Consider the following 26,055-nt stretch of genomic DNA (forward strand, 5'->3'; position numbering starts at 1 on the left):
ATCTTCCTGAGTTCAAATCCTGCCTCAGATATTTGCCAGCTGTGTGACCCCGGGCAAGTCACATAACCCTGTTTGCCTCAGTTTCCTCATCTGTAAAATGAGCTGGAGAAGGAAATGGTGAACTGCTCCATTATCTCTGCCGACAAAACCTCAAACAAGATCATAAAGTCAGCTCAGGCTAAATGGACACAACCACAAATCTCTGAAACTCAATTTCCTCACCTGCAAAATGGGGCTAATCATAATCGGACCTTTCCCTTTAAAGTCTGCAAAGTAGTCTCTGCTTTATTATTGATCAACCAACAAAAAGCATTTGTTGGACGCCACTGTGTGCTAAGCCCTGGAGATGCAAAGACAAAGCTGAAGGTTTTTGCCATGAAGGAGCTCACATTCTACTGGAATAGAGCTTCAGCAAGAGCTCAGAGGAATGAAGCAAGAAAGCATTTATTAGGTGCCTACTGTGTACTAGGTGCTAGGGATAGAAAGACAGTCCTAGCCCTCAAGGGCCTCAGTCAGTTGAGGGAGACCTCATCACTGTGTGGTGGTCCTCCATCTAATCTTATTTCCACTTTATGGAAGAGGAAGGAACCTACGTGCCTTTTCCATCTCACAGAGTTGTTCTAAGAACCTAATGAATTTACCTAGAAATGTTTTGCCAACAGTCAAGAGTTCTTCTGTACATGGCACAGAATGTACCCTCGGTGATGAATCTGGGATCCCCGGAGCTCCAAGATCTTGGAAGAGGCTAAGGGTCTCCTCTCCCAGGGTCTAGAGTGGGGGTGAGGGGAGAGCCCCCTCCCCACACATACACACCCAACTCAGCCCTTTGCTCCCTTGCCTTCCACCCTCCTCTGCACCTCCAGCCAGGCTGGGCTATATCCAGCCTCCCTCTAGATTGCCTGGGGTTTGGAAGTATCCACAATGAGGTGAAAGTGGTTAGGGAGGAAACCATGACTTCTTTGAGTTCTAGCTCAGGCTGAAAACCACAGATGATACACCAGAAACCCCCAACCAGAGACCCATTGAAAGATGAGGTGGGGGGAGAAGGGTCGGTTTTGGGAACCCTGGCCACTTATGCCCCATGATTTGTCCCCAGAGGAGGGACTTTACTGCCCCCCAACAAGCCCAAGTGATCATGGCATCACAGTTCTAGGGCTGGAGGGGACCAGAGAAACCACCCCCCTCATCTTACAGAGATGGAAACTGAGGCCGAGAGATTAAGAGACTTGACCAGGGTCATGCATTTAGTTTGAGGTAGCATTTTAGACCCGCCGGTGCCCTGTCCAATCTCCTACCCCAGGATGAGTTTCGCTAAAGGAATTCCTTCCGCCAGCATGATGGGGATAGGCCTTCCACAGAGGACCTGAAGAGCCAAAGAATGTGAGGGGCTGAGTAACCGGGCCCTCTCATTTTGCAGGAACCTGAGCTGCCGGGTATGGGTTGTGCCCTAATGGCTAAGAAGGCTCAGGGGAAGAGGAGAAGGAAAGGAGGTGTGGATGGCTGTCGAAAGGTTACCCAGATAGCGAGATAGCTTTATCTCGAGGCCTTGTCACAGCTAGATAAGTAAGTCGGAAAGGAGTGAGGGGCCCTTGGATGGGAGCCACAACTCCAGACTGTAAATTCCAAGCCTCCTCCCTGCCTTTAAGAACTCTGGAGTCGGGGGAAGCTCATGTGAAATACCAAATCCATGAGACGCAGAACAACCGTGGGCTTTAGGGCTCCGGCAAAACAGGCCAGAACAATGGGAAGAAGGAATCTTTTGTTTCAGAAAAGCCTTCCCACCCCCAGTGGGAACAGTATACATTTATAAGATGAGCTGGGGGAAAAAAAGACAACCCACCAGACAAACCAATAATCCAGTTCTCCCTTTAGTCCACACCCCTCCATGTGATTTCAGCAATCCTGCCAAGACCTTTCAATTTTTCGGTGTGTCCCCTTTTAACTGCCTCATTAACAAAGGACTCCAGTCAGTCCTGTCTCCAAGTGAAAGGGACTCACTTGTGTGAGCCTTGACTTCTATAACAAAACCTACAAAAGAACCCTCTCCCTTGCCTCCTTCCCTCCCACCCCACAACAGTGGGCCCAGGGAGCCTTCCAATGGTCCATATCATTGGCTTGGCCCGACTTCTCTCAGGACAGTCAGGCAGATCTTGGGAATCTGTGTGTCTCATAACCGCCTGGGGAGGAGCCAATGGCTTTTAGCCATTCGACCAGACTTTTTTCTGATTTTTATAAAAACATTGGGGGTTTGGCAAATGCTGGGCTCACATTTTGCCTTTAGCATTCATTATGTTGTGAATTTCAGGGGGAATTAGATCCTTATGGCCTCCATTAACTTAAACTAAACACATCAGAATGTTGCTTTTGAGAAACTTTTGATGTCCCCCAACTCGGCATGTGGGTCAGTGGCCGGGTGTTTATAAATTGAACTGGAAAAAAGAGCCAAATTAATAAAACTGTTCTTTTCCTGGCAGTCCCAACAGCACAGCTCCCTGCGGCTCAGGGAGAAATCCAGACCCTAATAAGAGAAGGGATTGGAGGCAGAAGTTGTAACTGCCAGAGGCTTCAGGAGGGTTTTCAGTCAACTAGGTGCTGTAGTGAACTGAGCATCAGACCTCCAGTCAGGAAGACCTGAGTTCAAATACAGCCTCTGACATATAGTAGTTGTGTGACCCTGGGCAAGTCACACAACCTCTGTGTGCCTCAGTTTCCTCAATAGCAAAATGGGGATGATAATGGCACCTACCTCTCAGGGTTGTTGTGAGGATTATTTGGGATCATATGTGCTTTTGGTAAACCTTGAAGTGCTGTATAAATGAGAGCTGTTACTGTTATTCAGGGGGATGGTTTTAATACAATCATAGACCCAGAGCTGGAAGGGAACATAAGGGGTGTCTTCCAATGGCCTCATTATAAAGATGAAGAAACTGGGAGCCATGGGGGTAAAATGATACCAACCGAAAGCCGGAAGGGGCCTTAGAGATCATATACGTCATTTAATGGTGGAGTCAGATTTTCCTAAGGCAGGAATGGGGAACCTGCAGCCTCGAGGCCACATGTGGCCCTCTAGGTTCTCAAATATGGCCCTTGGACTGAATCCTTTTATTAAGGGGATTTCCTTAAGACCTAAGGAACCTTGTTCCCTCCCACACCGTAGCAAGGGCTGGGCATGCCTGGGGCACAAGGCAGGGAGGCAAATGCACCCTAGGTGGGCACTGGCTGGGACTCTCAATGAGGCATTTCAGTACCAACATCCTTCCAACAACCAAACCACGGAAGGTTCCTTCTGTCCATGCACACAGCCCCCAACCTAATTCGGCCTCATCCCCTCTCTCCTGGACTCTTCCAGTCTCCTAACTAGTCTCTCCCTGGTCCAAAACATACTCCACATGGATGTCAAAGGCAGAGGTCAACAGCGTCTCTATCCTGCTCAACAAGCTTATCTGGCTGCCTCTTGCTTCTAAGACAAAATTTAAAGACCTTTATGATGTGGCCACAGTCTCCATTTCTAAGTTTATTAAACATTATCACCCCCTTTCTCAAACTCTACATTCCAGCCAAATCGGCCTGGTTGTTCTCCTTGGCACAGGATTTCCCACCTAGGTCCATTTTGATATTCCAATATTCCTGTGCACAGGTGATGCCCCATGCCTTGAACGCACCGGCTTCTCACTTCTGTCTCCCTTCATGTCTCTGCCTGAGGGCCACATCCTACCTGAGGCTTATTGATTTAGAGCGGGAGGTGCAGAGGCTAAAGAGGGATGGATGGAGAAGAGCTAACAGGCCAGTTTGAGTGGACTGAAGAGTGAACAGAGCTGTTTGTATTAAAGCCAAAAAGGCAGGTGGGAACCAGATCCTGTAGGGCTTTGATCCTGAGGGTGAGTGGGAGCCACTGAAGACTTTTCATGGAGGAAGTGATATGATCAGGCCCATGACTTGGGAAGACGAGTTCAGCAGCTATGTGGAAGATGGACGGGATGGGGCTCCGACTACAAATGGGGAGGCTAATGAGGTAGGAACAATTAGAAGCAATGGGGGCTTGAACTAAAATATTAGCTGCATATGAGTGGAGAGACAGGGGCAGGATTGACAGGCCTTGGCAGCTGACCCACTGTTGGGTCCTCTCCCTTTCCAAACCTTCTCTCCCTAGCCAGGATCACCTACTAGCAGTGGTGTGCAGGAGGAAAAGCTCTGCGGTTTAATGCAGGGGGAATGAGAAGGTTTGGGGTGGAATCTGGGTTCTGCTCTTTGTGGCTTGTGGGACCTGATAACGTGGGCACTTTGCCATTCTGGGACTCAGTTTCCTTATCTGCAAAATGAAGGAAATAGATCCAGAAGGGGCATCAAGAGGTCATCTGGTCCAAAGGTACTAAACACGAGGCCTGTGACCAGATTACAATGTGGTTCCTGTCCGACTTTGATGTATTAATTAAAAAGGAAATATGGAAACGTGCAGTTTTCTAAGTAAATTTGGGGCCCACAGGGATCCTCGTGTATGGTTTTGTGGCCCATGTTTTTGAGTTTGACATCACTAGTCCAAATCTTGTGAAATTAGAACAGAGGATGATGTCTGGGGATGGAGTGGAGAGGAAGGAGATGAGGGTCCCGGACGCCACACGCTCACTGACTCAACACGGAGCCTCTGGAGCCTGCTGGTAATTGGGACACAGCTTTGCAGCAAAGGGCCAGCCACCCCCGCCCTGTACCCCTCCAGTGAGAGATGGAGAGACTTCCCTAGTGAAATCGGGATCAAAAGATTTAGAGCTGGAAGGGAGATTCAAAATGAATTAGTCCTACTCTCTGTTTTACAGATGAGGAGACCAAGGCCTAGGGAGGCTGATGCAGAACCCTCGGCCTCAGGCTTGGCTCTCCTTCCCCTTTGCCATGCTTCCCTCGTGGCCAGGAATAAAAAGGCAAGATATTTCCAATGGACCTTCACTGTGCAAAAAGGAAGCAGTCATTCAGTTACATTGGGTCAAACCACAATACTAGGAGCCATTTACTAATTATGGACTGTTTTTAAATGAAAGATTTTCTAGGCTTTCCTTTCAGAAAAGAAATCTCACAAAGCCAGCAAAGAGCTTGCCCTGCGGACTTCCCCAGGGGACTTTGTACCTGTGATCAAAGGTGACCCTTAGAACCCGGGTGATTTCTGACCTCAGACATTCCCTGGGTGACTTGGACCAAGTTAACCCACTTCCCCAGCGCCCAGTTCCCTCCTCTGTACAATGAAGGGCCTCTTGAGGTCTCTTCTAGCCAGCCGTAAGCCTCTGAGCTGACGCTATCAGACTTTGGTCAATTCAGCAGCCAGGCAGGATGGTGCATACAGCCCTCCACCAGAGTTCAAATCCTGTCTCAGGCACTAGCAGCCTATCATTTAACTTCAGTCTGCCTCAGTTTCCTCAGCACCCACCTCCAGGGGTTATGAGGATTAAATGAGGTAGCATATATAAAGTGCTTTGCAAACCTTGAAACCTTTACAGATGCTAGTTACGGCCATGGTCACCCAGATTCAATAGGTTATTTTGTAGTTCTTTGTATCCCGGGCCCTGATGACCTGATTTCACGCTGCTCTTTCAGAACCTTCCTAAATCAAGGGATTAGGAGCCAACTGCCAGCAAGCTCAGATCTCTCTAGTCAGCCAAGGACAGGATTTAGTCGGTCTCATCCTCAGGGCTTGGCCCTAACTGAGGCTCTAATTCCAAAGACAAACCAGCATCTCTTCTTGCAGAGATCCTTGGTTAGGTCCCTCACTCAGCTTTTCCCTTCTCCTGTATCTCCCTCCCACCCCCAACTCTCCTTCTCTAGCAAGGAAAGCTTTGTTCAATCCGAGTTTTCCCAGGCAAGGCCCAAGGTGGAGACTGTGGAGGCCGAGAGAATGAGAACAGAGAAGGCTCAGAAGGCCCAAGGGAGAGAACAAAGGCCTTATAGACCTCAGCAAAGTGACCTGGGGAAGGAGACTGGACAGAGGCAGGAGAGAGGCTGGGGGGCCATCAGCTTGGCTAAAGGAAGCATTGCCTGGAACCTGAGTCAGAGCAGGCAAGGACCCTAGGGGCCTTCTTAGTGTGGCTTTGTCAGGAAACAGGAGAGAGGTGGTCAAAACTTAGAATCACAGATGTCCAGAGAGGTCATTTTACAGATAAGGAAACTGAGGCAAACGGAGGGAAATGATGTTCATAAGGTCACACAAAAAAGGTGTGAGACAAAACTCCCAGTGGAATCCAGAGGCTCAACTGAGTTTTCTCCTAGAAAGAATAAGCTGTGCCCAAGAAGCCTGAGCCATCCAGCTCAGCCCTGACACAGAAACTACCTTATTCGCTGTTCACTGGACAAATCCTCTATGCCTTTGCCCAGGCTGTGCCCCATGCCTGGAATGCCCTCTCTTCTTCACTTCCTTGCTCTCTTCTAGGCTCAGTTCAGGTGCCACCTCTGACAGGAGCAGTGGAGACCTCCAGTTGGTCTTGCTCTCTCCTGCCCCCAAACAATTATTTAATTAGTATGCATTTTGTATTTACTCATCTATGTGCACATCATTTCTCCCCAGGACAGAGGACTATCTATTTTTGTAACTTCAGAGCTTCTGAACCATTTGTGTGTGCATGTGTGTGTGTGTGTGTGTGCGCGCGCGCGCGCGTGTGTCTCAGACTTCCCCTTCGGGCAGTCTGGTGAAGTCTGTGGACTCCTCAGAATAACGTATGCAAATGCATAAAGTAAAACACAGAGGGTCGCAAAGGAAATGAATTATACTGATGTAATTATAAAAACATTATTAAAGAAATACAAGTTCCCAGACAAGCTCAGGTTAAGAAGCCCAGATTAAATCTCTAGCTGAATCTTAATAAATTACATTGGAATGAATCTGAGCGAATGCCTTCCACGCTTTACTGGGACATGCTTAGAACTGGGACTAGATTGATGGCATCTTCTCTGCCTCACTGAGTCTCATGAGGGTCCCACTTGCTCTCTACAGATGGGGAGGCCACAGCCGAGCTGCCCTCTTCAAGGAAGGGATACGGAGACAACCTGAACTTTGGGTGGGGGTGCAAGGGAGAACTTTTGCTCCCCCCAAAGTACAGGAGGCAGCTGGCCCCAATTACCCAGTTATCACTGTCAGTTAAAACAGCGCAACGTGTTAGTGTCAGGCATCGTGTTGGAAAAGATCTGGCTTTCTATATATCAGCTTCTTACTGAGTGCAATTAGCAGGGCCTTCCTGCTCACTGTTTCAAGGCTCCATCACATTTGATCTGATTAAAAATAAACAGTTTGGTTTCTTTACTCCCCTCCCCCCACTCGGCCCCACTTCAGGGAGGCCAGTGACTTTCTCCAAAGGACCTGGGGACAGCAGGAGAGAGGTCTGACTTCAGCTTCCTTTGCAACAGCAGCCTGTTCCTTAGGGAACAATGACCACTCCCTAGGAGAGAAAGTTCAAAACTACCCGTGCCCTTTGGTCGATAATCTCAGCTGGCACTCGTCCCAAGGCCCACAAAGTGCTAACTGGCCAAGAGGACGATGCCATCAATGAGGGTGAAAAAGGGAGCAGAAGACGCTGGGCAGAAGCAGGAAAGCGCCTGGCATTGGCCTCTGGCTCCAGGCTCAGGTTTCAGAGGGGCCGCTTCCTCCAGCCTCAGGACTGTTTATATCAACATCTGCCAGCTCCCCTAGCAACCCAGAGTAATTAGGTCGAGGTGCCCCCCTCCCAGCTCCAAGGTCCTTCTTACTGACGGATGACAACGGTGACCAACCTGTGCCTGGTGGGGAGTGCACCCTGGTGCTTTTTAGCTGTTGGAAGTGAAGGCTCAAAGTAGGGGTGCAGCACCCTAGAGAAGTCCATGCCCTGGGAACTGGGAGGCGGTGTGGTACAAAGGAAGGAACACTGGTTCTGGAGTCAGAGGCCCTGAGTTCAAATCCTACCTGTGACACCTTCCCATCTCTGGTCATGGTCACACACACACCACACACACACACACACACACACACACACACACACACACACATGGAGGGGGAGGGGCACTAGCTTCAGGCCATTCACCAGGGAGGAGGGAGTGCATTCCAGGGATGAGAGACAGCCAATACAAAGGCCCGGGGAGAAGAGGGCAAGTTCCATTTGGCTGCAGAGCCTGTGAAGGGGGCACACATACGGCGGTGAGATTGGAAAAGCGGGCTGGGGCCAGGCTGGGGGTGAGCTTTCAAAGTGAAACAGGCAACAGACCCAAAAGGGCCCTCAGATTCTCCAACCGCCGTGGAAGGTGGATGCTATTATCCACATTCTACAGTTGAAGAAACCAAGGCTGAGAAACATTAAGTGACTTGCCCACTAGTGTTTGAGGCAAAACTCAAACTCGCATCTTCCTGATTCCAATGAACAACAATGATGAAAACTAACATAGGGCACCTACTATGTGCCAGGCAAGAGGAGAGAGCCCTTCTGGTAGGCGGCAGACAACTCCCAGCCACCAGGGCTCTTAGAACAGATTGGAGGGAGCTCCCCTGCCCCAACTTTCACCTCGGTTCTCCGAGGGCAAATCAATTCCAGCTGCAGCCTCCATCTGACCCCAAGCAGCTGCCAAGAAGCCTCAGGAAGGCAAGACCCAGGCGAAGAGGCCTGGACTCTCTCCTCCCCCCAGCCTTGAACCCCAGGCTTTCAACCCTCCCCCCACCCAAAATGTGGCTCCTGCTCCTCCACAGTCCATGTAAGCTCTGGACAAATACTAAGGGAGAAGAGAGGGGGCTGGGTTGGCAAGGCCTCCTCTCAGGGTTTTCAACATCTCTCCAGCAAGGCAAGAACCCACCACTTAAGCTTCCTTTACTTCACTCAAGGTTCTGTGTTTGACAGAGGGAGGAGGAATGGGCCCTGGGCTGACTGCTGGGAGAAGTGGGTGGTTCTCATGAGGACGTTCGGCTCCCTGATGTTTGCACTGGGGAGGCCACTGACCCCACAGCTTCTGATAGCAGGGCCACTCCATCCCCCAAGCTCGAACTCGAGTCAGGGGCTGCCCTGGAATGAATTAAGCCCAGGCAGTTCAGGAAATGGAGTGTTTTCAGTGACACAGCCTCCCTTCCTGCCTTGTCTTCACTTTCTAAAAGGTCTGGACCAGGGCTCTCTAAGGCTTTCAGGCAGGATGTGCTGGCCTTCTTGGGAGCTTGGATCTTAAGGGAAGACAGCAGGAAAAGGCACCTTGGATGTACAGGGAAGGGACAGGAACAAGCATTTATAGAGTGTCGACTGTGTGCCAGGCATCGTGCTAAGCCTGGATGGTATTTAGAAATACCATCCCATGTGATCCTCACAACCACCCTGGGAGGCAGGGGCTGGTATTTCCATTTTACAGATGGGGAAACTGAGATAAACAGAAGTGTCTGAGGCCAGATTGGAGCATAGGTCTTCCTGACCCCAGCCCCTGCCCCACCCCTCATCCTGCCTCCACAAGTATCCGTTAGTGAACAGTGAAAAGCTGATCCTATCTACACGTGACATCCATGCAGAACGCTGGTCCTACCTGAAAGCCAAGTAATACGGGCACACCCATTTGTGCCTTCCACCTCCTCTGTATAGATCTGGTATAAATACAGTTACTTTAACATTGTCTCCCTCATTAGAAAGAGAGCTCTGCAAGGGCTTCTTGCCTTTGTATCCCTAACACCTGGCACAGTGTGAGCACATAATGCTTGTTGACCAGTCAGAAAATGTCCAGACTCTGGAAATCTGAGGTCCCGGATCCAAATCCCTGGGTTCAAATCTGCCCCTTCCTACCCAGGTGACCCCAGATGACTCATTTAACTTCCTGGGCCTGTTTCCTCATCTGAAGCAGGAGGGGGTTGGACTAGCACATGGTGCTAGTGGAGACCGAGGACCAGGATTCGAATTCTGCTTCTGACCCTTACTGTGTGGCCTTGACAAGACATTCCTGAGCCTCAGTTTCCTCATCTGTAAAAGGAGATTGGACCCGATGGCCTCCGAGTTCCCATCTGGCTATAGATCTGTGATTCTACAATCGGCCCCAAAGACCACGTCTCTGTGCGGGGGCTAGGGGATCTCTGTCCTATCAAAAGGAACGTCAGGATGAGAGCTGACGTATCAGTGGCTTCATCGCTTCCTCTCCCCACCCCGGGCCTCCAGACATTTCAAACAGGGAAGGGGCTTGGCTGGAGGTCCTGCAGTTTTTCTAAGTGACACCCGACTATCAGGAATGTTTCCTCAAAGACGAAACTCATCAACATGACAGCTGGGTTTTAAGGAGCAAAGATTTTATTTTAATAAGTTATAAGATACAATTTTACAATCCTGCATTTTGGTGCCAGTTTCTCTTCCATTTGCTAGTTTACAAAGTTGTGAGCATTTCACATTAAGGCACGGTACACAAATAAAGCAATGGGGCACTCGGTCTCTCTCAGGCTGGGCTTTCCCTTACACCCCTTCTCCCAGCCAATCGACCCTGGTGATGACGACAGAGCCCTGGCCAGGGAGTCACATGAGCATCTTCTTCCATGGTCTATTTCCCCAGTCAGTTGAATGAAGTTCACCACAAAGTTTACCCAGGTGGCCAAAGTTAAACGTTTGGTATTTGTGATATCAAACCATCCCCTAAAGGTTGGGGGAACAAAGAGGGAAGCTGGGATATGGGACTGGGAGTGAGGAAGAACACCCTCTCAAGTTTTTCACAGGAATGGGATGAAATATTGCAAAAGTGGTCCCAGAAGGGCAGATCATGCCAGACCCAGCTTCTGGCCAGCATTCTCTGTAGGGGCTAAGAGGGAAGCAGCAAGATTAAGTCATGGCCCCTCCTTTAACACTGGACTGATAAGCTCTTCATAGAAAGCTGAATTCCTTACTACCTGTCACTAAGAACAAAAATTACTTCCCCCCTCATCCCACCCCACCCCCCAAAAAGGTTCCCATTTTAGCTCTCCTCTCTTTGCAGTGACAGGCCTCAAGGTCCAAGTCTGGCCTCCTCACAGATGGCTGCAATCTGAATTTTATGAGTTTGACAAAAGGCCAGTGATGATCCCAGCACACAAGCGAATATGTGCAAAGAAGGCAGACTCTCTGGGTTGGGTTAAAAAGTAACCTTTGGCAAAGGAACTCCCGCCCAAGCCTGCAGTGTCCTCCCACTGGTCAGTGGAACCTAAAGGTAAACACAGCAGCTGGGATTTGAGGACGAAGTAGCAAAGACGTGGGAAAGCTACCAGGAGACCTGTCTGCTAACAGTTTAACAGAACATGAGAGAAGAGCCACGGGAAACCCAGTAGAAAGTGTTAGTGTTAAAACAGGGGTAAATAACTTAGTAGCCCTTTACATCCCATAAGGCACTAAAATTGATTAATATCACATGTGTACCAAGTTTTAACCCCATTTCCTTTTCATTAGAATAAAGCAAAAACCAAAAAAACCTTCCCCTTGGTAAGCATGGTCTATAACAATCCAAGACAAAACCAGTAGTTTCAGGGTCCCCAATCTCGTTTTTTTAAACAAGAAATTCCAGTTTTGGTTCATGTCCATGATCTTGAATGTCTGCAGTGAAATCAGCACGTAGGCCCATTACACACACGATCTTCAAATGCTGTGTGTGAAGGACAGGACTGAGAGGTATCATTGGAATTGAGTGCACAGAGATGAACATTAATGATATTGGAAATTTCTAAGCTTTGAGATTTTGAAAAGTCTCCTAAAGGAATAAAGAGTTTAGCATTCACTTCTGAACGTACTTAAGTATGAGCTGCATATTTAGAGACTACATTTCATTTCCACAAAAGGCCCATAAATTCTGTATAAAAATCAACGTTACAAATAAAACATTTCATTAGGACCTGCTTTAAGGTACTGTGATATGGAAGGGACTTCCAGGAATGTGCTCCTCGCCCCACTTCACAGCCAAAACATAATCCCCCTTCTCCTTGACAACATAAGTCACATTATATTGCTGGTTTCCTACATGTTTCATGGACACTTCTTCACAAGGTGTGGTGGGGCCATGGACACCAATCAGTAACATATTGGAACCTAAAACACAAAGAATCAAGGTTAAATCAATGGATTCAAGAGTGGTGGGCATGTATAAAACATGCAAAAAATAACTCTGCTGGTGGGGTTGCCAAGAAACTGGCATACTCGTAAGTTGCTGGTGGAAATTCATATTGGTAGAAACTTTTTGGAAGGTAATCTGGAAGTACATGAAAAGGTCACAAAAAATAATCATGCCCCTTGGAAACATGACCTTAGAGCACTGTTATGAAGAAAAAAGTCAAAAGCTAGTCCAGGGCCCTAACATGCCCGAGGACGTGGCACCTGAAAAGAGACCGAGGAAAGGGGGCAGGTTTTGCTGTTGGTGTTCAGTCATGTCTGACTTTTTGTAACCCAATTTTGGGTTTTCTTGGCAGAGATCTTAGAGTGTTTGCCATTTCCTTCTCCAGCACATTTTAAAGATGAGGAAACTGAGGCAAACAGGGTGAAGTGACTGGGGTCACACAGCTCTTAAGTGTCTGAGGCCGAATTTGAACTCAGGTCTTCCTGACTCCAGGCCCGGTGCTCTATGTGCTGTGCCACCTAGCCGCCCTAAAGAGGCCAGGTAGGAGAACCAAGTAAGGGAAGAGAAAAACTATCCAGGAGGAGGGACTGGTCAGACCATATCAAAAGTTGCAGATAGGTTGTCAATGAAGATGAAAAATGGGGTTGGGGGGCAGCTAGGTGGCACAGTGAGCAGAGCACCGGCCCTGGAGTCAGCAGGACCTGAGTTCAAATCCGGCCTCACACACTTGACACACTTACTAGCTGTGTGACCTTGGGCAAGTCACATAACCCCAACTGCCCCTCCTTCCCCCCCTGCAAAAAAAAAAAAAAGAAAAATGGGGTTGGGGGAGACGTAGTAATTGTATTTAGTATTTAAGAAACCATTGGTAACCTCGGAGAGACTGTTTTCAGTTGAGTGTGGGGTCTGAAAGCCAGAGTATAAGGGGCTAGGAAGTGACTAAAAAGAGAGGAAGTAGCAGCAATGACGGCAGACTGCCTTTTCTAGGGGTATGGTGGTGAAAGGAAGGAGCGACATAGAAGCATACATAGATATTGTCAGAACCGGAAGAAAATCTGATAAGGTTACAAAAGCAAAAGTGAAGAAAAAAGAGGCGAACTCAGAGACAAGCCAAGAATTACCGAACCCCATCGAAAATGTAACCAAAAATGGATTCTTGCCCACCTTATTTCAGGAAATCACAAAAAAATTTCCTAGAATTATTCACCTTAAGGGACAGAACTTATAACTACAGAAGCCACAGGATGCCAACAGATGAAGATCACATTCAGCTCACCCAGACACAGTGTTGTGAAAACTTATGACCAAGGGATGACTACAAGCAGCTGACGTGGAACACAATACATATCAAAACACAAAGGATTTTTCAGCCAAGATGAGAGATAACAGCAAGTTCCGGAGTACGTACATGATGACTCAAGAAAAATGCTGCATCATGGCTAAATTAGCTCTCTAACTAAACTAAACTAAACTCTACACCAAGAAATAAGACTGTCGTTTAAATCTGTACACGTTCCAGAAATTCCTAAAGCAATGGCCAAGACCGGGTAGGACCTTTGAGATACAAACCAATCAAAATAAGTGCTTCAAGGTAAAGCTAAAGAAAATTGTGTAAAAAGAGGGGGCTGGCACCAAGAGATGATGACCAGCATCCCACCCCTATGAGATGGCAGATCAAGTGAAGGGCTGAAAAACAATAAGGTATTTTGATCATTAGCTTTCTCAAAGCAGCAACGGGTAGGGTGGAGCCAGTGGGGATCAAAGAGACGTGATTGGAATCAAAATGCCTAATAACCAATAGAGACTTCCATGGCAGGGAATGGCTAGAGGGACAGCCATGGGCAGCACAAGGATAGTGGGTCTGAGAGGTCCTGTGTGACCTCTAGGGGAGGAAACTCCCGCCCTCCTCCCACAACAAAACTGAGTCACAGGAAATAATAAGGTGCTTGGATAGATGGGAGTATTTCCCTTGGTGGTATTTGTGAACGCTCTTATTGTACCTGTTAAAAAAAAGGTGAGGTACTAGGTGAAAGAGAATTTGAACCATGGGCTGGGCTTCAAGGAACGTTTCACAAGATAACAAATATGTACAGATAGCAAAAGGAAGCTGTTGCCCTGAACTGGGAGCCCAGCCATGCAAGGAGTCAAGGACCCAGATTTTTTTGGGGGGGGGAGGAGTGGTTTCTTCATGCATTAGAGCAGGCATTGGGGCTAGAGATCAATGAATATATATTGGGCTGTGTCTCCAGGTTACTCACTGGCCCAGAGCTGCATGAGCACAGAGAACTCACTCCCCATAGCTTTCAGCTTCTTCCAAGGGCTGATAACCGTATGTTGTTCTGTGGGCCTCTACCCTGAGTACCCCTGCACCCCACCTTTCAGACTAGGGGTCAAAGAGGCATAGCGCCAATACAGCGATGACAACAAATTGGAAAAAACCTGAATGGTAACAGCTGGTGAAGGACAGAAAAAACGATGTCACTATAACAAAAGCATTAAGGACTAAAATTCGAGAGAGGTAGACGCCACAGTAGAGACCCAAGAAGCAAGACTCTGAGTCAGAAAAACATTCACACAGAGGACAGGGAAAGACAAGCATCTGCACACGCACAGACAAGGGAGACCCAAAGGGCATAACTACTGAGCTGCCAAGGGCGTAAATATCAAATGGGAAAATTACTTTAAGTGTAAATAGTTATAAAAGTAGATTTACTTGACTTTGCCGTTATAAAATTAAGCGCACAAAATTTTTATAGGTTTTTTTTTAAAAGAAGAGGTAAGCAGGTATGGCCCGTGCTGCAAGTTCAAATATAAAGGCAGATGCTTTCATGCTTCCCTATTTCCCTAAGCTACGGCTTCCTCAACCCTGACGATTCAGTCCTGTTCAGTGGGTGACGAATGAGAACCCTTGGGTCCTACGCCCAGTAAATGGTATCCCAGGATTCTAAGCCAGGTCTCTCCTAAGTCCTGAGCTGCTGAAGAAGGCACCACACAAACCTCAGACACCACAAATGTGAACTATATTCCCCACAGATGGCACACACTCAGACTAGCAATGAAAATGCTCAAAAAAACCCAACAATAGTATTAACATAATACTTTAAGGTATGTAAATTGCCTTACATATGTTATCTCATTTGACTCTTATAAGTGTGTGAGGGAGGTTCCATTATTCTCCCCATTTTACAAATGAAGCAGGTGACTTGCCCAGGGTCACAGAGCTTTTAAGCGTCTGTGGTGGGATTTGAACTTGGGACGTCCTGAATTCACCAAGTCCAACGTTCTAGTGTGGGCAGCCCCACGCTACTTCTGCTACTTTGCAAAGTAGAAGATAAGTGTTGAAAGAAAGTTGAGCATATTCTACAATATATTCTAAATAGATACAAAACATTAATATTAAAGATAATACTGGAAATAGATCACATACCTCTCACAGCTATGGGTAGGAGAAGTATTCTTAACCAAACAAGAGATAGAGGCAATCACCAAAGATAAAATAGATATGTCTGATTACCTGAAATTAAAAAGCTTCTGCACAGACAAAATTAACGCACTTAGGAAAGGAAGGGAAGTGGCTGAATGGAGAAAAAAATCTTTGCATCAAACTTCTTTGATAAGGGTTTGTTATCCAAGATATATAAACAATTAACAAATATATACGTAAAACTAAGAGGGATTCCCCAATAGATAAATGAGCAAAGGATATGAACAAACAATTCTCAACAGACCTTCAAAGTATTCACAGTCTCATGAAAGAATGCTCCAAATCAACAAGAGAATGCAAATCAAAAGAACTGCAAATTGGCAAAAATGACAAAAAGTGGCCACAGTCTATGTTGGAAGATTTGAGGAATGATAGGCACACAAATACACTGTTGGTGGAGCTGTGAAATGGGGCAACCATTCTGGAAAATAAAGTGACTAAAATGTCCACATCCTTTGGAGCAGAGATTCCATTACTGGGTTTATACCCCCAATGGAGCCATTGATAAGAAGCCTCCATATTCTTCAAAATACTGATAGCATCAATTTTGTGATAGCTAAGAAGCCTGGAAAGAGCTCTTTGAACTGATGCAGATGGAAGCAAGCAGAGCCAAGGAAACAAACAGCACAGTAACTACAACAATGGAAGTGGAAAGACCAATGACACACCAAGAAGTCAAAAAAGGAAGGTAACAAAATCACAAAGATCAGTCAGAGTTTGAACGGAGAGATATGAGAAGACTCCCCGACCTATGACTTCATGGAGGAGGGAGGTCCACAAGTGTAACACACCGCACGTGTTTTTGGACTTTTTTAATGTGTTGGTCAGCTGTGCTGGCTTTTTTTCCTCTCTAAAAAAATACTATTTGTCGTATGGGATGGCTCCTTGAGAAGGAGAGGGATACCTGGGCTAACCGATGATGACATTGAGCAACAGAAAATGACAATAAAAACTTATGTTAAGAAATTAAAATTAAAAAAGGAGACCTGCCATTCTTGCTACTGGTCAAGCTCGTCTTCCTAGGGTCAGGCCCCGTCTCAGATGGCTTGATTTTGGACAGGTCCTCTATCTCGCCCTACCCCTCGAACCCGCCTGGCTTCACTTACCCGCCTTGCTGCAGTCGACCAGGAAGGTGCTCTTCTGACCCACAAAAGCTTTCACGAGCCCTGCCCCCTTCGAAGTCACCTTGCTGGCATCCGAAGAAGCTTTGGGAACGGCACTGTAGCAGGTTTCTGTGGAGGATCTGGTCACTGATTCCACCAGGATGGAAGATGTCTCATTGGCAGAGCCTGGGCTGACAAGGCGTTGACCTACAGGAAACAGACACTTCAACCCATACTGTCTAAAACACGCTGGGGTGGAGCTTTGTAGATCTTCCATCTCCCTGTCCAGATCTCAGACTCCCAGATCCCTCAATAGTTTTGGGGTTTTTTTTTGGTCAAAAGCCAAGACCAAGGTCACATCTGGAAACCAGATTGTCTACACCCTTGATGACTGAGCTCCATTCCACCCCAGGCTGGGCTTTCAGTACCAACATTGTTCACTGCTCAGGCCTTGGTGGCTCTCTGAGCCTGGCCACTCTCCACCGGAGAATCCCGTCTTTACCTGTCACTTTGGCCTTGAAAGGGCTGCCAACGATGTGGTTGGGTCCGCCATATTTCACACCAATCAGATAATTCCCTGGAGCCATTGGTGTGTACATGACTTTGTAACCCTCTGGAGTCTCCTGGCAGTCCATTTTGACCTTGGATGGCCCTTCAATTGTAACAGACAATGTCCCCGGGCCAGCTCTGGTGGTATTGATGAAAAACTCTGATTGAACACCTGAAAGAAAGGTTTTCAGTTGGCCTTCTGAGAGTTCATGGGCTCCTTCTCCGGGTGATGCTTCATCCACCTCTCTCCCTACTTGATGCCAACCCCTTCACTTTACAGATGAAGAGGCTGAGACCCGGGGAGGTGACATGCGAACGGCCCATGGACCCACAGGCAGAAAACATCAGAGGGGTTCAGGACAGGGACAGACTTCACCTTCAAAGTTCAGCCCTGGGGCTTTTTGGCTGAGGACAACCCATCATTTCCCAATGTTGCCTAGCTGATGGTCAGGGATGCTCCCTAATCACCTCCCCAGCAAAGCAAACAAGCTTTGTGCAGACCAAGAAAGAAATCTGCCCAACACATTTTCCTGTGTTTAATCAAGTCAGCTTCTTTACAGGACTGGGACAGACCTCAGCGGCCATGTCTAACCACTCCTTTTTACAGATGAGACTGAGGCCAAGTGAGTCACCCAAGGTCAAGCTGATAGTAAGTAGCAGAAAAAGGATCCGAATGTAGGTTCTCCGGGCAGTAGGAGGGGCATGTTTCTGAAGAGCATCTGTGCCTCAGTTGTGGTGCTAACCCCAAATAATGGCTGTGCATCCAGGGGGAGTTACTCTAACCCAGGATGAAATAAATAAGCAAAGGATTCCCACTCACAACCTGTTTGTCAGTGGAATCTGGAACCTTTCTGGGAAAAAATGGACCCAGCTGCTGAAAATAGTGTTTTTGGTTTAATTATAGCCGTGACTCCAGGGAATGAATTACTTTTGGCTGTCACTAAAACAAAGGAGCTGCAATCAGCAGTATCCAAAGACATAATCCAGATGTTCCCAAAAGCCTTCAACAGCTCCACCAGCATCTGGGGTCCCAGCTCCACGCCCTATCAGCTCAAGCTGGTCTTGTCACAGTCACTTATCAGTGTAGCTGGGATGGCGGACACAGCAGTCAGGGCAAATGGTCACTGGGTGAGTAAAGGGGGAGGTCCTGGGGGAGTGGGGGGGGGGGGCAGCACATATCCAGGAAAAGTCTACGGCTGAAGCGGGAGGTTAGAACAGATGTTTTCAAGTAAGGCTGCAGGGAATTAGTAACAGGAGAGGAAGAAGGTGCCAAAGTTATTTTGTTCTTGGATAGACTCATTCCATTCCAGCATGTTTGAGGCGGGGGGTGAGGGGAGCAAGAGGGAAGAAGAGGAGGGAAGGACAACCCCCCCCCCCAAAATAAAAACACAGGATTCAGGAGCCACAGAGACAAGATCTGCTGCCTCTCAGTATAAATGATGCTACGCAAGATTAATGCAAACAGACCCACACCCACACACACACACCTCCCCCCACTCCAGCCAAAATGGATCCTCTGTTCCACCCATCCAAAACCTTGCCTGAATTCAGTATTCTGTGTCACAGATCTGGGAAGCCTCGGTACTCCAAAGCAAGACGAAGCTTTCTTCTCTATTAACAGCATTCTGAGGAGAGTCACTGGGGATCAGGAAAGCCAGCTACATGTTTGGGGAGGTGGGGCTAGGCAGGATTACCCGAAAAGGATACGGGGAGGGGGTGGTTGGAGGGAACTGTAGGCCCATTGAGTCACCAGTGCAACAGGCCAGCCAAGAAAGTGAAGCTAAGGCGACCTCGGGCCACGTGGCGAGAGGCCCAGTGTCCAGGAGGAGGGAGGCGATCAGCCCCGCTGTCCTCAGCCCCGGTCAGCCGGCCTCAGAAGGATTGTGTTCAGTGTTGGGCGCCACACTTGAGGAAGGACAATGATAAGCTGGAACAGGTCCAGAGAAGGCAAACGTAAATGGGGCAGGGTCTCAAGCCCAGGCCACGAGATGCAATGGGAGCCACTGGGAACATTCAGCTTAGACGAGACCTTGGTGGGGGGAAACATGAGCAAGCATTTGAAGGACTGTCCTGGAGAAGAAGGGCCCCAAGGGCCGAGAGCAACGAGTGGATATCACAAAGAAAAGGCAGAATGGAGCACCTTGGGAGCCCCAGCAATTCTGAACAGCCACCTGTCAGAGAGGCCGGGCAGGGGATTTCCAGGCAGATTCAAGCTGGACTTGATGGTGACTGAGACCCCTCAACTCTGGGTGGCCTCGTCACTGACTGGCTCTGAAGCCTGGGATGCATCACAATGGGCCCTGAACCTCAGTCTCCCTGTCTGTAAAATTGGATCATCTCTGCCTTCCTCCTCCACAGAGGAAAAAGATTCAAAGAGCAAGCAGACAGGACAGTGCTTCACCTAGATTTAGAAGAGTCTTTTGTTTGCCCAGAAGTCCTGTACCCTATGGGGGCATGACAGGGTCAAGGAATCTAGCTGGAGGGCTGCAAGTAACTGGTCCAGCCCCCTCGTTTTCAGAATAAGAAAAGGAGACCAAGAAGAGTGCGTGACTTGTCCAAGGTCACACAGGAAAGAATACAGACTCCTAGGTCTAGGGCAGTAAGGAACTCAGAGTCACTGTGCCAAAACATTCTTGGAAGGAGTCTCTTCACCAGGGGTTCCCCACACGGACAAAGGTGACAGCTCATGGTGAGAGAGAACAACAAACAGCAGCCCCTTTAGAGTGCTAGAAGCCACCCCAAGCCCTCTTCTCCCTACTGGGAAGTGGGCAATGCCAGCCTCATTGGCCCCACTTTTTAGACAAGGAAACAGGCTCAGGAAAATTAAGCAACTGGTCCAGGGTCCCAGAGCCAGGATGTGGACCCAGGTCTTCAGACTTGAAAACCTAGAACCCACTGATGGTACAGTAGATCCCCCAGCCACCTCCTCCCAGGGCTGCAGCATCTCTGCCCCCTTGGGGAAGGGATACGACGGGATGCCAACTGGCTTTTCATCTGTAGCAAGCCACTGCCAGGGCCCACTGAGCCCCACCTGGGCAGCCAGCTCAGAAAGACCAAGGAATCAGCTTTTGCAGCAATGGGGTCTGTGCTGATGCTCAAGTAACAGACTGAACAAGAGGAGAAAAACAATCAGGCAGGAGAGAGGGATGGCAGGTTGAGACAAGAGAATGGGAATCTCCCGGCCAAGGCAGCCACCCTGCTTGTGGACAGCCAAGGCATCACCATCAGGACCTGCCATCTCCCCAGACGGCCCCCACTCCAAGCCTGAGTGCCCTATAGGCTGAGGGTAGCTGAGGCCAAGCGAGCCCCAATGCCCAGTGGGAAGAACCCAGGATGCAGAAGTCCTTTGAGCTGCAGGACAGAGACCTTTCTCATTCTGTACAGCCCAGCTGAGCTATATCAGAACGAACATCTGGAAAAGGCTTGGGGAATGGGGGGAAGGGGAAGGTTGCTGGATAAATAAGGCACGAGCCCCTTGACAAGGGGGATATTTATCCAAGCTCTAACACAAGCTCCCTGTGGGCTTCCTCCCCAGCAAGCCCACAGACTCGGCTCCTTCCTTCCCTGCATCCCTCATAGCTCAGTCTGAAACCTGAGGCCCAGGCAAGAGCACGTGAGACCCCCAAAAGGAAGCAGGAGAGAGATGAGCGCACAAGGCGGGTAGAAGCGGGTGAGGCACGGGGGGCAGCTGGATCCCTGGGCACAGAGCCATTGCTACCGTCCTAGGCTGGGGCCCAGGGGGCAAGGCAGTAGCCTTCAGTCTGCGGACACCCTGTCTGGGTTATTCTGGGCCCAGGCCCAAGCTCCGCTGTGTGCTCAGAGAGAAGGAAGGCAGGAAGAGGGGAGCAGAGACAAGCGTGCCCGGGGCCTGGCTTCTACTGGCCACCTCCCACATGAGGGACTGCCTTCCAGGAACAATCAACGGGGCCTTGGTGCTGCAGGAAACCCTCCAAGCTGGTCAGGGCTAAAGGTGGGAATCAGGCTGGGCTAGAGACTATTTCATCAATGCCGGACAAGGCTTGAGTGAGGTCTGCTCACTATTCTCTAAACAAACATGGCATTCTTTTCTTTCTAGTGCTGAGAGGGCCTGGTACCTGGCAGGCTGATCCCCGAGAGAAGGCTCAGCCCCGAGGCTACTCGGGGCATAGCCAAATTCTCCACATTTGGCCAGACCTTCTGGGAGCGGCCAGCCAGCCACTTACTCACTCCTCCAGCCAGGAATCACTCCTTGGTCACCCAGGATCTGAAATCCCAACATGACACATACAGCCCACCTGTCATCTGCAGAGGTCTTGGGATATTTCCCCTGCCAAGGTGTTGGGCAGAAACATGAAGCCGAGCTGTCCAGGAGAGGCCCTGGGCTACCCTCCAGAGGCAAGTCAGACCCGGGGCTGAGCCACCTTCCACATGAGGCTTCACAAGGGCAGCCTCCAAGGGCCCCAGCCTTCCCCCTCCTCCAGAGCATAAGCCCCCAAGGACGGATGAACTCCCGAGGAGCCACAGAAAGAGCAGATTGTGAGCAATACCCAGCCCCACTTCTAAAAGGAACAGGGGCTCACATTACGGAACCGCTCATCCTCCACACCTGCCTGACGTAGACAGTAAAGGAGTGTTCTTAGGTCACACCTGGGAACTGAGGCCCAGAGATGCAACCCTTGTCCAGGCTCACACAGCCAGACATCATTTTCTGCTTTTGTCTTCCTTCAGGCAGCCAGGTGGTGCAGTGGATAGAGCCCTGGCCTGGGGGCCAGGAAGACCTGGGTTCAAATCCTGCCTCAGCCACTTGCTAGTTGTGTGTTTGCCTCCATTTCTCTATCTATAAAATGAGGGGATTGGATTTGGTGGCCTCTAAGTCCCATTCCAGTGCTAAATCTGTGATTCTCTTATGTTTAAGGGCAGAGAACCAAAAGCCACAAGCAAGAGACAGGATAAGCTTCTCAGGAAATCTATTAAGCCCAGAAACTCCTCATAGAAAAATGGTTCTCCAACGGTGTGGTGTTTACGCTCTTCTTACTGAGGACCCCTCCCCCAGAGCTGTCATTTATGTGGGGTTTAGCGATCAATATCTAAGTATCAATATTACATATCAAAGAATAATGACACTACACACTGTAATACTTACCCGGGGAGCTTAGAAAGGTTAGCCTGAGGCACATCAGTACTTATTACAGGGACAGGAAGGATGCTATCACACAGAATAGCAATATACAAAGTATATTACCAATAACTGATAATGTAATATGTGATAATTGATACATAACATACGGGTATATAAGTAATACATAACATACTGATAGATATAGACAGCCAGGTGGCACAGTAACCGTACCCGTATCCATATCTACATCACACAGAACGGTGGCATACGGCCAAGCATCACTGCCTACAGCTTAACAGAATCAATCAGTAAGCACGTGTTGACCTCAATGCTGCCTGACTGACTCACTGAGTTCAAACCAACCCAGTGAGGGAGGCAATATCAAGCACTTAAAGATAGGGAAGCTGAGATCTGGAGAGGGCAAGGTTCAGGTCATCAAAGCGTCATAAAGAATTAGGAGGAGGGGCTGAACTAGGGCCCTGATGTTTTAGGAGCTCAAATTCATTCCATTATAACGTAAATCATTCAAAGTTCAGGGTAATAAAACCCCCCCCTTTTTTTTAAAAAGGCACTTCCACTGTATGTTAAGTTCCAAAGTCTCTTCTGCTTCTTGGCAGAGCAACCAAGAATGATCTGGAAAGCCGGTTAGTATTAAAAGAGAGTACCCCATGCAGTCACACCCATTCCCCATGGGCCCTCCCACCCCCACCCCAGTATCTCAGTTACCTGTGGTGCCCCCTTCCAGACCAGCTCCATATGCAGCAACAAGAGCTGGGTTTCCTGCTTGTCCCGGATCCCCGACACGAACTTTAAAAGGACTTCCGACGACATGGCTCCCGTTGAACTTGACGTCGATAGTGTGAATGCCATTCTCATGGGGAATGAAACGAACTGCGTACTTATCTATAAATGAAGAAGAAAAAAGGTGGTTAGGAGATGAAGTCTTCCAATGGCACATACAGCTTCCTCAAGCCCTCGAGGCCAAAGGAAAGTTGATTTTCGTTCAGCTTTTCTACATCCTCATCCCGTGGTAGTCAGCTTCAGAATCAGAACACTCATCTGAGTCTAGTGACTAGTCTTTTGGGGAGAGACTCCAAATCTCAGTTTGGTAAAGCTTTTGCACCAAAGGCTGGGACAAAAAGACCAAAAATATAAAGCAGTCCTGGCCAGTACTTTCCACTGGAGAGGCCTTGAAAAGTATGGAGGCATCATAAACTGGGGAGGTAGGGGGAGTATTGAAAGAAGAGGAAAATACTTGGCAGTCTTCTTCTGGCTTATTAAGAATGTGCCTTCCTGTAGTGTAGGGTCAGAGAGCCAGGCTCTCTTCAGACCCCAGCCTTACCTTTACCACTCACTAACTGGGAGACTTTGGCAAATCACTTAACTTCTCTGGGCTCTGATTCTATGGTCTGTGAAATAAGGAGACTGTGGCCTAGTGGAGAGAGAGCTGGCCCTGGAGTCAGAAACCTGGATTCAAGTCTCACTTCTGACACATGCTGGCTACGTACTCCTGGCCAAATTACTTAATCTTTTGGTGAGTGAGACAGTCTGTAGAATGGGTGCCAATCTGCACTGGTTGAGGGAATTTCTTCCTCTGGGAGTTCCCTAAACCATAAAACCACAGATCTTGTCCCTCTCCGTGTTTCTGAACATAGGGTCATCCCAGATTTAGAACTGGAAGGGACATAAGAAATCATCTAGGCTTACCCTTTCATTTTATAAAAGTGGACACCAAGAACCAAGAAGGGCCTAAGGAGTAACTTGACTAAGGTCACCTAGTTAGCAACATCTGAACTCAGGTCCTCTAACTCCAAACAGGAGAGGTTCTCTAAGGTTCACGATCAGCATATCTCCCAACGATTGTCTACTTGGACACTTGACTGAAGGGAGCTCTCTGATGCTGGATTTAAAATATTACTTTGAAAAGTCTACAATTTCATCAGTTTCTGCCCATTTACATGCAGATTTCAGACCCTCTACTAGTGGACATTTTCAAGAGCTGCTGGGGCTAAAAAAATAAATACCGCTGATGGAGCAGGCAGTGATGTGGTCCATGCTTCACTCCGTCAGTCCTCAGACCAGCATCCCATCTCATGCCAAGCTGGCATCTCTCCAGTTCTGGAGAGCCAGCCAGAGATTATGCCTCAACCCTGGCCCCCTGAGGCCAGTAGAGAGAGGGTCTGGGGGAGCACAGCAGTAGTGGGGGGTGGGGGAGGGCACAGAGGGTCTGCTCAATGTCTGGGCATCAGCTAACAATTCCAGTTGGCCGGGACAGAAGGAAAGGAACCACGTGGCTGAAGAACTCTTTACCCGGAGGGACCTCATCAGGTTCAACACCACCCCAGACTGTTATCCTAGGATAATGTCCCAAGTCAGCCACACACCAGCTTGTTTGTGAGGGCTATTCCATGACTCTACAGAGTTCAGTAAAACTCCCATTTATTCAGACAAAGCACAGGGGTAGGGGCTGGACTTGTGATTGCTGGGGTTAAAAGTAACTCCTGGAGGAGGCAAATCACTCAACTAATGCAGGGAAGCATCTCTGAGCAATTTCTAGTCTCCAGAGAGCTGCCCAGGGCACTGAGAGGTCAACAGACTCTCCTGAAGTCATTACCCCAGAGATGTTAGGGGAAGGACTTGACCCTAGTTCTTCCTGGCTTGGGGATACACTAACCGTTACACCATTCTGCCTCTTTTGCAGATAAAACAAAACCAAAAATGCCCTCTAAGCATGTGAGATGGTCTACTCTGCCCCCATGCGAGTCAAATAACGTTTTCAAATATCTTTACAAGGCCAAAAACAAAACCTATCTGCAAGCCTATGTTAAAAGGAGACAGGAGCAGGATGAACAAGCCACACCTGAAATGAGTCTGGCCACAGCCCTCCTACCTCGAGAACAAACAGATCTTTGTGGAGCTGTCTTCCACCCTAAGATGTGCCTCCTCCAGCACCTTTCTCCACTGGAGGAAGCCCTTTCGGCTGTGGGCAGTGAGAGCTTGCCCTTCCCCTACTCTCGCCACTCCCCACCCACGGAGCTGGCATGATGTTGTCTTCTCGTGCAAGGGATGCAGGTTTCTGACCCACTTTTCTTACCTGGCTCTAGTTCAGAAACGTGGCATTCTTCAACCGCACCGGAGGGGCTGTGGACTTTTGCATCAATCTTGCCTTTGGCCCCATTCAACCTTATAGCGAAGGATGCTGGTTGGTTAACTTTTAATCCAGATTCCTGAGTATTTAAGACATCAGATGAATTATTACTTTCTGGTGTTTTTCTCTAAATCATTTGGAGCACTCCATATGGAAGTTGAGGACAGCTGGTACACTCACCAATAGGCTGTGTCTTTCTTTTTTTATACAACAGCTGCTGAGGATGGGAGAGAACTCAGACAAGGCTCAAAGTTGAGGGATGAGGTAGTGGCAACTTTGGATGTGACTGCTAACGGACTCCTACATCCTTTTACCACCCCTTGAAGGAGATGACTCCCTAACTTATCTCCCTACAAGGAGACTTGAGTCAAGTCTACAAGGCACACTGCCCAGAGCCCTGAGTTTGCTACGGGCTAACATGGCAGGAAGGGAACAGGCCCCAACACTGTTTTGGCACATTCCCCAAAGGGGTAAGAAACAGTCATAAGGAGAGGCCCAATAGCCCACGGAGGGCCACCCTAGGGATCTGTCCAAAACACCCTGGTTAAGGTAGATTTCTTTTGCGTCTGTTTCAGGACTAAAGAAATCTTTCAGGAGCATTGTCAAGTGTGGCCCTCAGTGATAGGTGACCTCAAGTAAAGCAACACCA

The 26,055-nt window shown here is 48.5% G+C and overlaps 1 protein-coding gene across 6 annotated transcripts in view; it reads right to left on the reverse strand.

Annotated features, from left to right (window-relative positions):
- Nucleotides 1-10,225: 10,225 nt before the first annotated feature.
- The window catches only part of FLNB (filamin B), a 158,920-nt gene continuing 143,090 nt past the window's right edge, over nucleotides 10,226-26,055 (reverse strand). For all 6 annotated transcript variants that reach the window (XM_036739515.1, XM_036739514.1, XM_036739513.1 and 3 more), the window contains 5 exons: nucleotides 25,353-25,485; nucleotides 22,985-23,161; nucleotides 17,114-17,332; nucleotides 16,615-16,818; nucleotides 10,226-11,999 (listed from right to left, as the gene is read on the reverse strand). In XM_036739515.1, the coding sequence (XP_036595410.1) occupies nucleotides 11,812-11,999; nucleotides 16,615-16,818; nucleotides 17,114-17,332; nucleotides 22,985-23,161; nucleotides 25,353-25,485 (921 nt within the window). In that variant the 3' untranslated portion in view covers nucleotides 10,226-11,811. The remainder of the gene's footprint in view (nucleotides 12,000-16,614; nucleotides 16,819-17,113; nucleotides 17,333-22,984; nucleotides 23,162-25,352; nucleotides 25,486-26,055) is intronic.

This window comes from Trichosurus vulpecula, chromosome 9 (assembly GCF_011100635.1).
Source record: "Trichosurus vulpecula isolate mTriVul1 chromosome 9, mTriVul1.pri, whole genome shotgun sequence".
Lineage (NCBI taxonomy): Eukaryota > Metazoa > Chordata > Mammalia > Diprotodontia > Phalangeridae > Trichosurus > Trichosurus vulpecula.